Consider the following 11,207-nt stretch of genomic DNA (forward strand, 5'->3'; position numbering starts at 1 on the left):
GATTGGGTTTTATGTGGTGAGAGAGAAAGTTCCTTGCCTTCTTCAACTGAAAATAAGGTTATGGAGATTTATCCCAAGTGAGCTAATTGACATTCCTGGTCTATCTTTTTGGCCAAGGGGGATTTAATAGCTCCAAACAGAATTAAGTGATGTAATAGAAGAGGATTTTTAAGTACTGTAGTTAAGATCCCTCGATATAGGTCGATATTACTGTTATCCTCAGTACAATTTCTGTCTGCTGTTGCAGGGAAAAACAAACCTGCAAGATCAAAAGCAGAAACTGTCCCTCTGAAGGGAGGAGACAGGGAGAGAAGGCAGGATCTTTATCCTTGCCAACAGCCTGCCTAGGGAAGAGAGGCAGTAACTCATCTTTCATGCAGAGCTGTGCAGGGAGGAGTGATCCCTGGTCCTGCAGTGCAGCAGTGTCCAGGGGCACATGAGGGCACACAGGTGGGGGAAGTGTGCCTGTGTTACTGCCAGCCCCTGTCCTGTGTGTCCCAGGGCTGGATAGGCACCATCTGCTTCCACCTCCTGTGACAGCAGCTCTGCTGCCCCTCCGGTGTCCCTGGTGACATTCCCCTAGTGGGGGTCTGTGACAGGCTGTTGTCTGAGCGTGGCTCCAGCTGAAATCCAGCCAGCTGCAGTACCAGGGGATGCGCAGAGATGGTCATTTCCTTTCTCTTTTTTTTTTTGGAGCAGCTCATAATAATCTATGACAACATTTCCTGTCCAGCCAATTCAGATGAGGAGGGGAGTATGACAGGACAGGAAATAGCATGCTGCCAAATTGCATTTGACTTCTTTCTTAGGCCATCACTGCTGCCTGGAAATCCTGCCTGAGGTGGTGCTGCTGGCAGCAGCAGCCCCAGGGAAGTTCATCTGCTGGGGATGCTGGCTGGTGGCACTTCAGGGCTGTCACTGGGTGTTCTGCTCTGTCCTCTCCCAGAGACACAACCTGTGCTGTCCTGTCTTGCAGGTGAACATCATTCCCATCATTGCCAAGGCCGACACCATTGCAAAGAACGAGTTGCACAAGTTCAAGAGCAAAATCATGAGCGAGCTGGTCAGCAACGGCGTCCAGATCTACCAGTTCCCCACCGATGAGGAGACAGTGGCTGAGATCAATGCCACCATGAGTGTATGTTATCTGGGGGGCTGCCTGCCCTTGCCTTGCCTGGCCCTGTCCTTGATGGCCCTGCTGGATCTTGCTTGGCTTCAAAACTGCAATTTTAGCACAGACATCAGCCTGGCCAGAAGGCTTTTGGGGGCTGGCAGTACCTGGTCTGAAACGTTTCCTTGTGTGACAAACACTTCTCCCCCGTTGCAGTTCTCACATCCTTCCCCTGTTGCAGTATTCCCGTCTCTGGAAAGGAAGAGGATGGGAGGCAGGGCCTCAGTGTGGTCAGGGCAGAGAGCTGAGGTTTGGCTTTCCTGTCCCAAACGACCACTGGCTGCTTCATGGGGGTGATTCATTCACTGCCGCCTTTGTTTCGGTTTCCGCTGATGTTCCAGCTCTCCACAGCCCATCAGTGGCTCTGGCTGTTACCTCCTCCCCTGCCTCTAGACATCGGGTGGGAGGGCACTAAGGACTAGACTGGACCTAGCATTTTAGTGGGGGTTACCACGGGAAGCAACTCTGCCAAGGGCCTGACTCAGGGTACAAAGGGAAGAATCTGAGCTCAGGGTTGCCGGCAGTGAGGTGTTGATTGGCCCCAAGAGGATGTGCCAGTCTTAAAACAAGTGCACTCAGATTAAGCTATTTCTTTGCTATTTGAAGGCTGCTGTGAGTTTTGCTGCTCAAGGGTTTGTAGATGGGCAATTATCTCATCCAGCTGAAGGTTAGACCCTCTCCAAAGCTCTCTATTGCCTCTCTTGCTGTTTTAAGCAGGGAGAAGCTGGCACAGAGAAGGCATGTGGCTCTACCAGCGTGCATTGGTGCGGAGCTCTGCCTTCCTCAGGTGCAGCCTGACTGCTGTTAAACCCCTTTGCCAGATAATCCCATCTCCTCTGCCCTGACATATTCCCTTCCCACCCAGGCTGTGACCACAGCTTAGCTGACACAGCTCCCGCTCCCAGAGCTTGCACCCAGCCCCTTTGGCTGCTGTTAAGGCAGGGAGAGTTTTCTGCTGGGCTGGGCTGGCAGCTGAGGTGAGCTCCCTCCTGGCAGCAGCCACACTTCTGGGAGTAGATCCCAGATTGCCGCCACCACACCCACAGAGAAACCTGGACGGAGCAGAGCTCCATGACTCAGATGTGTCAGCCAGGGCTGGGTCAGCTCCGCTCTTCCCCTTGCTCACAGCTTTGCCCTGTGTAAGAGGAAGCATTAGCAGTTCTTTGTAGCAGCAAAATCCCCCTGAATTTTGCCTTCCTTGAGAAGATCTAGTGTATTTTCTTTTTTATTGTTTCACGATTCTTTTTTCTCGGTGTTCAAATTCAGTTCCAGTTTGTAAGACTTGTTCTGTGCTTAAGACAGTAGTGCTTTGTAATTAAATGGAAAACAATGTACGTATCTCGTGTTTTTACAATCTCAGAATTTTGGGCTTTAAGTCTGATCAGGTTTCTCATCCAGATTGTCCTGTTGCTCTTCCTGGAACCAGACAAATTGCAAAGGTGTTTAAACAACTTAAATTTAGCAGAGCTGCCCCAGTAAACAGCTTTCTTGAGAAACAATCTCTGGCAAGGCAGCAAAGGAAATCCCTGGCCTCATTGTCCCTTTCCTTTTGTAGGTCCACCTTCCTTTTGCCGTGGTTGGCAGCACTGAGGAAGTGAAGATTGGCAACAAGATGGCGAAAGCCAGGCAGTACCCCTGGGGTGTTGTGCAGGGTATGTTACCAAGGGCACGAGCCAGGCCTTCTCACCCCGTCCCCTTCTTATCCAAGAATAACCAGTTCTGTTACTTCCATCTCTGGATGGCCCTTACCAAAATCTGAGAGAGCACAGCTTAGATCTGAGCATGGGCATCTGGACATGAAGCCAAAAGCTCCTTCCTGCAGGAGGGCAGAATTTGGCCAGGACACTGTTTGCAGCCCAAGCTTTACTGAAGCTGCCAAAAATCCAGACCTGATCCTTGCTTTCCAGCTAGCACTGAGAAGTACGGAATTGAGATGGTGATGATCTCCTTGTGGCTTCAGTTGTGTATCCCATTGGAGAATGGCCCAGGAAGCTGCAGGGGAGCATTCACACTGAAGTTCTGTAAAACTCTCTGTTTTCTCAGTAATACCAGCTGCCCCTGAAGCAGCTTCAGAGACTTCCACTGTGTTTACCAGAGGATGGTACTGGGAAAAACGGTTAGGAAAGAAGCTGATGTATTTGGGAGGTCTTGGACTTGACCTGTGTCCTTCTGGGTTCTTGCTGTTCCCAGAAGACTAGGACCAGATAGCTGGAGATTGAGTTTAGACTTGGCCTCTGCAAGCCCCTATAAGTGCTAGGATTGTGAGTGGGTTTGGGTGGGAAGTGAAATCCTGTGAGCAAACAGATCATCACTTTGCTGGTGCCAAAATGGGTGGGGAGGTGGGAGCCCTGTGACAGATGGGCAATGCACAGATGGTGCAGATCCAGTGCAGGCCTTGAACTCAGGCCCGTGCTGGCGTGGGATGGCTTCAGCCCCAGTTCAGCAGGGCCTTTTGGTGCGGGCTGACTCGGAGCTGTGCTCTGAGGTTTGCTGCACTGGGGCCCAGATCCAGGGAAGGGGGGAGCCCAGCTCCCGGGTTTCATGTTCTCCCTGTGGATATTGTGTCATTTTTGCAGTGGAAAATGAAAACCACTGTGACTTTGTGAAGCTGCGGGAGATGCTGATCCGGGTGAACATGGAGGACTTGCGGGAGCAGACGCACACCCGGCACTACGAGCTGTACAGGCGCTGCAAGCTGGAAGAGATGGGCTTCAAGGACACAGATCCAGACAGCAAACCTTTCAGGTAGGGATGTGCAACACAGGCACTGGTGTGCTCTGCAGTCTGCTTGCTCTGCTGCTGCTCAGGGCTGCCTGAAATTCTGGTGAGGAAAAGTGCAGCCATGTCTGTGCAGCAGCAAGGTGGCCCATGCTCTGGGGACATGCTGAGGTAAATGATCTTTTGACCCTCCTGGAGCTCCTCACAGCTGGCCCAAGGTGAGCTGTGAAGAGGGTCTCATGCCTGAGGTTTGGCTGATTACTGAACACATAGTTCATTCTGTCAGACAGCTTTATTGGTCTGCAGCCCAAGCCATTAGCCAGGGACAGCAGCTGTGTGGGAATTTGGGAGGGAGTGTTTGTTTTCTCCCTTCATTTCCTGTTTCCCATTCCTCCCCAGCTTTTCCCCAGTAATTGCACCCCCTGCCTCACAGTGTTCCATGTCCTCTCTGCCTCCTGGGGAAGGCAGTCAGAATTCCAGTGCACCGGTGGGGGCTTGCCCCTGTAACACACATGTGTGTCAGGGGCTGGCATTGGTTTGGGGTCTTGTTTCTGACTTACTGAGTTGATGCAGCTGCACTTCTTCTGCAGCAGAAACCTGGCTGGAATCAGTCAAGCCCAGTTCTGTTACTAAGCCCAAGTGTGAAGCTTTATTGGATTTCCTTTCTGGAGAGCAATGGCTTAAGATGGGCTCAGCCCTTCCTTTGGAGGAATCTGAGGAATTTCCATTGCTTCCTGTACACGAGGCCTCTTTTGACCAAGCTATAAGTAGAAAGGAAATGAAAATGTACAGAATTTCTCCATCTGGTACGTGCTAGTTCAGAGCAGCTCACTCTGGGTGCCTTTTCCCTCCAATAAACAAACAAAACCTATGATCCCAAGCTGTTTGGCCGAGGCTGATGTATATCTGAAATGAGGGAGACATTCTCTCTGAGCTCAGGGATCAAAAGGATGCTTTTCCCTGCATCTTGGCCCCAGGAGCCACAGGAACTGCTGCCCTTCAGCCAGCTTGCATCAGCCAGGAGCAGGGAGCCTTTGGCAAATCTCAGGGGGAGCAGGGCAGGAGGTCCCAGCAAAGCCTTGGTGCTGTGTAGGAGCTTCTGTGAGGTGTGGAAAAGGGGCACTGCTGCTGTCTGAGACCCCCACATTGCCTGGCCAGGCTGCAAGAGGTCGGGAGGGAGCCCCAGGATCCCAACAGGCACCAGCCCCATGAAATGAGGTCTCTTTGCACAGAGACCATTCTGCTGTCCTCTGTCTGTTGTGGGCTGAATTCTTTGCTGCTCTGGTTGAGCTTTTCAAAATACTCCTTTTTCAAATAATATTATTTGCCAGGGCATCCTTCAGTGTGTGGGGGAGTGTTGGGAAATCAAGTTACTCTTGTAGTTTAGGTTCATATGGTTGTGTACTTAAAAGCCAATTCCCTTGTCATCTTTGCCTGTGAGAAGCAGCAGGGATCCCAGTTGGTTTGGACTGTTATTCCTTAGGGCTATAATTGTTTTTTTTCACATGCAGCCTGGGAGTTGCCAGGCCTGTTTCTCTGAGAACTTGGCTCCTCTGGAAGTCAGAGTCACTGCAGCAGAGAATGAAGCTTTGAACCTGCGACAGTTTAACAGGAAGCCCCTGCCCCTCTCACTCCTGCCAGGCTTTTCCTGCTTGCCCATCACCCAGCATGGTGTTTCTGGAAGTGAACTTTGGAAGGAGTGGTTTGCAGTCCACGATCCCACGAGCTGCGTGCAGAGCTTTCTGTTTCACTCTCTGAGGCTCTGCTGCTTCCTAGGACACCGTGGCACTAATTGCAGATTCAGTTTGTGCTCACTGAGCAGCAAAGGCTCACCTGCCCTTGGGCTTTGCCACATCCTTCACAAGGAATTGAAGTTTCAGTGTCCGCAGTCAGAGCATTAAATCCAGCACTGAATTTTAGCGAGGTTTTGTTTTGAGTCTCCTGAAGACTGTATGCTGTGAGAGGTCTGGTTCTGCATGTAGCTAAAACTCCAAAGATAGCTCTTGCCCTGCTCTCCCACGAAAGGATTTTTGTAGTTTTTAGAATCAGTATTTTTGCTTCCATGTGTAGGAAGCTGGTGTGGTCATGTGGAATGGTGTGATTTCTCTGGGGCAGCCAGTGCTGTGCCAGAACAGCTCTGGGCATCCTGTCTGGAGGGTATTTTAGGAGGTAACTGAAGTGCCTATTAATTAGCAGAGTTAAATACAAGGCTTGAGATAATCTGACAAGTTGTGTTCCCCAGCTCAATATTGCATCCCCTAAAAAAGCCCCAACCAATAAAAAAGCCATCAAACCCCCCCGACACTGCTAGGAAAAGTAAAAACTTAACTTTGTTGGAATTAGGGTGTTCCACTGGCCCAAGAGTTAATGTGTTCCTTAGGCACATGGATGCAACGTGTCTGTGTGACTTCAGTGGAGTTTTCATTTTAAAAATGCTTTTTCAGAAAAGCCTCTTGGGGGAAATAGTTATCATTCCCACACTATCATTATGGCTGGGCTATCCAAATCCATTTAAGGAATAAAACAAAAGAGGAATTTGGCATCCAGAGTTCCTAAGAGGCTTTAAAAATCTCAGAGGTACATGGACAACGTATTTCATGTCCCAAATCTTCACTGCCTATCTCAGTGCTGGGGAGATGAAGGAATGCCAAGGAGTGGAGAGGGAATGAAGGAATCCAGTCATGTGGTTATTTGGGGTAGGAAGGCTGCTGATGGTTTGCAAAGGCCAAAGGAGAAAGGGAGGTCTCCCAGGATGGTGTTATCTAAATCAAGCTCCTGATGTGACTCTATCAGCAATGAGTAGTGAAAATGAATTCTGCTCTGTGTCAGTGTCGTGCCTAATGAGCTACACCAGGGGCAGATTTCTCCCGGGTCTGCTGCACAGACCTTGCATTTGGAACGCAGACTTGGCACAAACACAGGGAGAAGAGATGCGGTGTGGCTCCGAGGGATCACCGGCCCCGTGGGCATCGGGGATTACTGCAGGCACTTGTGTGGAGGCTGCTTCTCTTCCAGGACAGCCGCCCTGCCTGCTGAGTGATGCGCGGGACGCTGTGCAGGGAGCTCGGCTCCTCCTTTCCATTCGCCTCCCACTGCTGCCACCTAGCAAGCTGCCATGGCTTTCACGGGGCTGATGCTGCCTCTGCTGGAGCCTCTGCCGTGGTTTGCGACACGACAGCCTAAGTGCTGAGGTCTCCGAGGGCTGGAAGCTCCTGGCTGTGCTTGAAACACTGTTCTGACTGGGGTTTGTGTGCTTTTAACAGTCTCCAAGAGACTTATGAAGCAAAGAGGAATGAATTCCTGGGCGAACTCCAGAAGAAGGAGGACGAAATGAGGCAGATGTTTGTCATGCGAGTGAAGGAGAAGGAAGCAGAGTTGAAGGAAGCAGAGAAGGATGTGAGTATATTGTAACTGTGAGGGCAGGGCTGTTAGAGAACATGTCCTGCTGGGGCAGGAAGCTGCTCCTCAAGCCTTGTACTGCTGCAGAGGTGCAGACAGTGCCCTCAGTGCCCAAGTTCCCTTGTTCTGCACTAACCTGATAGAGTACCAAGGTACCAAGCACTGAGGGATGCAATATGGAGGTGCTGCTGCTATGGGAATTCCTGCTCTCTCGAGTGCCAGTGAGTGTTACCTGCAGGGCTTTTCTCACAAGTCAGGCAGAATGGGGACAGGCTGATGGCCTGCAGGCAGTGCAGGGAGGCCTCAGTGCCAGCAGGAATACCTGGGGCATCATAAATCAGGGTGGAACATTCCTTCCTCTCTTCCCAGTCAATTCTCACTGTCTCTGTCCCGGCAGCTTCACGAAAAGTTTGACCATCTAAAGAGAACTCACCAAGAAGAGAAGAAAAAGGTGGAAGACAAAAAGAAGGAACTTGAGGAAGAGCTGAACAACTTTCAAAAGAAGAAGGCAGCAGCTCAGCTATTACAGTCACAGGCTCAGCAGGCAGGTTCTCAACAAACCAAGAAAGACAAGGACAAGAAAAAGTAAGCGGTTGTCACCCAAACCCTTTGTAGGGTTTGTTATAAATTTTGGGAGGTTGTTTTTTTCTTCCTTGCTGCATGTCTGTATTTGCTTTTCCCCATTACCAGACTGGAAACAGGCCTTTTCTCAGCCTGATCAAATAAAATATTTTTTTTTCTAAAGGGTGGGCCGGGGACATGATCTTAATTTTTCTCTAGAAGAGTACCTTCAAATTTTATCTTCAAGTCTGACTGGTGTGGGAGAGCAATTGGATGGTGGAGTTTTGATTTGTGATCTGTTCAGCATCTTCTGGAACTATGGGATGTTCTGGACTCAGATTTATCTGCCTGAGCCAGAAGTATTAAGGGAGTTGCTACCCGTCCTTTCTTTCACCGGTAGTCTCCAGTTCCCATTCCTTAAGGTTGTAGTTGTAAGTAGAAGTAAATTAGAAACCAAAACCACCATGTTATTTTTACATGGGGAATGCTAGTGCCAAAAGTGATGACTTGGAAGCTTGCTTTAAAGACAAGAAGCTTTGGTTTTGTATTTTTTTAGAAAAACAAACTACTACGGTACTGTAATTGTGGTTAAATGGCGTTTGTGGTTGTATCAAGTTGACATAATAAGCTAAGTAACCTTTACCTTTTAGTCAAGATCCTGGCACTGTTTTTTACTATTTTATATTTGTGTCCTAGGAATGTGATCCTTTGCCCTCCCCTGGCTTTTTCCATTCCTAGTAAGAGGGTGCTCATGCAAGTCCTTAGTGAGTCACCTGTGCTAAGGGTGCTTAGTTGGTACTGCCATTGGGAAGGCTGGGGATGCAGCAGATCTCATTGGAAAACACTTGGTTAACCCACACACAAAAACGACAGTTCCACACTGCTTTCGCTGCCCAGGAGAGAATGGGGTGTTCCTTAGAGTAACAGGGGTGGTGTCACCCCTGGCAGAGCCAAGTGCCAGCAGGGCTGTGCCTCAGACCCATGTGTCTCCCGTGCCAGCCTGGGAGCTGCAGCTGGCCTGAGCTGTGTGGCAGCAGCTGTGCAGCAGATGTGCTGGTGTTTCACAGCTTGCACCCTCGCTGCATGGCCCTGTCTCTGGTTCTGTGCCTGGGCAGGTGGGCAGGGCCTGGGGCCGCTTCCTCGGCTGCTGTCAATTGATGTAGCTCCTATGGAGCCGTGCTGCTCGCTGCTGCCCGAGGACCTGGCCCTGGGCCCTGCCAGGATCCGTGGAGTGCTGCATGCTGCACACTCTGCTCGGGGAGAAATCCTTACAGACCAGACCCAGGGGTGTCGGGCTGAGCACTGGAACGGGCCAGTGGCGGCAGCTAAGGCCCAGGCATGCTGAAACCCCCTGCTGCAGATAGATAGCTGGGACACTCATCTTCTCTCACCCGAGATCTCAGACATGGTGATGTATTCCCTAAAGAAAATAGAAAGTTTTGAAGACCCTTTTCCTTATCTCTCAGAGTTAGCCTAGTATTTTTAAGAACTGTGCAGTCAGATTTTTTCGTCTCTCAGCTGTAGGACCAGTGCAGTACAGAATGGCCTGGGGAGTTCTGTCCCTTTGGGTGGTCAGTGTGAGCTCCTGTTTGGTTCCAGCCTCATGGGTGAGACAGGGCTGTTCCCTGGGACCGTGACAAACACAGGTTCTGCTTTGCTGCTGCGTTCACAGAAATCCAGCCTCGAGGAACATGCCCGTGTTTTAGTGTGTCCTTTGTGTCGCTCCATGCCAGGTGCTGTACCTGCTGCAGGTGTTCTCTAGTGTCAGAGTTACTAACAGAAGCTTTCAAGGGAAATGCTGATGCTCCTGCCTTGTAGCTTGCCTTGATTTTCTGGAGGCTTTCAGTTTCTCCTTGCACTCTAATGTGGAGCTGCAGTTTGTGTAGTTAAGGCTTCCAGCCTTTCTCTCTGCTGCCATGGCCTGTGGTGCTTCTTTGCAGTTGCCAGAGGAAAGCCTTGCCATGCCTGACCCTTACAGCCTCCCCACAAAGTAATTAATGGGAATGCTTGATTTTTCTCAAGGTGGGATTGGATTTCTCTGATTTAGGCAAGAGAGACTTCCCACTGTGGTGTGCATGCTGGAGGGAAGGCTCAGGGTAAAATCTTCTGCTGGCCTGACTCCATGAAGGAGAGCTCAGCCTTCTTGATTTCCAGACTATTCCTCCAAAAATTCTCTAGCTTGTACTCTTTTTATCTAAAAAGTTTGGGGCTGTGGTCTGACAGCAGCAGTGTTTGGGGACAGCACACCTGTGTCCCTCAGGCACCGAAGGGGTGGCTGCAGAGCAGACTCTGGCACTTGCCTGGACGTGGGGCTGAGCCCCTGCTGTAGGGGACTGTGCTTCCAACCTGACCAGTCTGAGAGAGCTCCTGGCAGCAGAGCCAGTGGGAGAGGCAAGCAGCCTTCTGGTGCTGGCCTGCTGCAGGCTGGATGGCCACATGCCTCAACATGTGCCGTTGTTGCTGCTCATCCGCAGCCCCCCAGGAGCCAGGACCATCTGCTTGGCTTCTGTCTCCAGTTATTAAAAGCTGCCTCTGAAAGCCAAGTGTAAAACCTTTTTTTCTTTTCCCCAGTTCCTTTCCACTTAAGTTTCCAGTCCAATGTGCCTGGTCTGGCCATCAGGGACCATGCTAGTCCCAAAGCAGTCCCAGAGCTACAACACCCCTGTCAGGGCCTGGCCCAACACCCTGTAAAAAGAGGGGTTTGGTGGTGCCTGAAGGATCTGAGCTGACTGTGAAAGCCCAAGTGCTTGGAGACATCCTGGTGTCCAGGTGTGAGATACCTGAGCTATCCTGCTAGGATGTCCATGGCGAGTACCCCAAGCTGGCCCCCTGCACCCGTGTCCCAGCTGGGAACAAGTGAGCCCCAAAGCCACCGAGCTCTGTGGTGACAGGCTGTCACCTGGGCCAGCTTACAGGGTTGGTTGGTCAGTACTTCTGTGTCTGCAGTTTTTCTTTTTACTTTTGCTTGTCATAGGCCAGAGTAGAGCCCAGCCTTGAGGTTGAATTTCTTTGTAATTCCATAATCCATCTGCATGCCCACCCACCGGAGCGGGTTGCTGGTGTTGGCTCTCCTGGCTTTCTTTATTTTTTTTGCATTTTGAGTTCAATTAGTGCTAACTTTTTTGTTTTTTGTTCTGTTTTTTAACTTGCAGTGCAAGCTTCACATAAAGCCTGTCGAGCCAAGGATGTTCCTGCATTCACCTGCTTTTGCAGTAATGTGTCTCTGCCATCTGTTTTCTTTTTATATTTTTTTTCCATTTTTTAACATGAATAACTATTAACTCATCTAATAACATAGTGGGAACAAGAAGGAAGAGGGATTGGGTGCAGGACTGTGCAATTGGAATTTCAGGGGTGG

General features: G+C 50.3%; 1 protein-coding gene across 2 annotated transcripts in view; it reads left to right on the forward strand.

Moving 5' to 3' along the window:
• SEPTIN11 (septin 11) overlaps nt 1–11,207 on the forward strand; it is a 38,503-nt gene extending 27,296 nt beyond the window's left edge. For both annotated transcript variants that reach the window (XM_058804377.1, XM_058804378.1), the window contains exons 5-10: nt 977–1,138; nt 2,727–2,823; nt 3,748–3,916; nt 7,153–7,285; nt 7,686–7,873; nt 11,002–11,207. In XM_058804377.1, the coding sequence (XP_058660360.1) occupies nt 977–1,138; nt 2,727–2,823; nt 3,748–3,916; nt 7,153–7,285; nt 7,686–7,873; nt 11,002–11,017 (765 nt within the window). In that variant the 3' untranslated portion in view covers nt 11,018–11,207. The remainder of the gene's footprint in view (nt 1–976; nt 1,139–2,726; nt 2,824–3,747; nt 3,917–7,152; nt 7,286–7,685; nt 7,874–11,001) is intronic.

Source organism: Ammospiza caudacuta, chromosome 4 (genome assembly GCF_027887145.1).
Source record: "Ammospiza caudacuta isolate bAmmCau1 chromosome 4, bAmmCau1.pri, whole genome shotgun sequence".
Lineage (NCBI taxonomy): Eukaryota > Metazoa > Chordata > Aves > Passeriformes > Passerellidae > Ammospiza > Ammospiza caudacuta.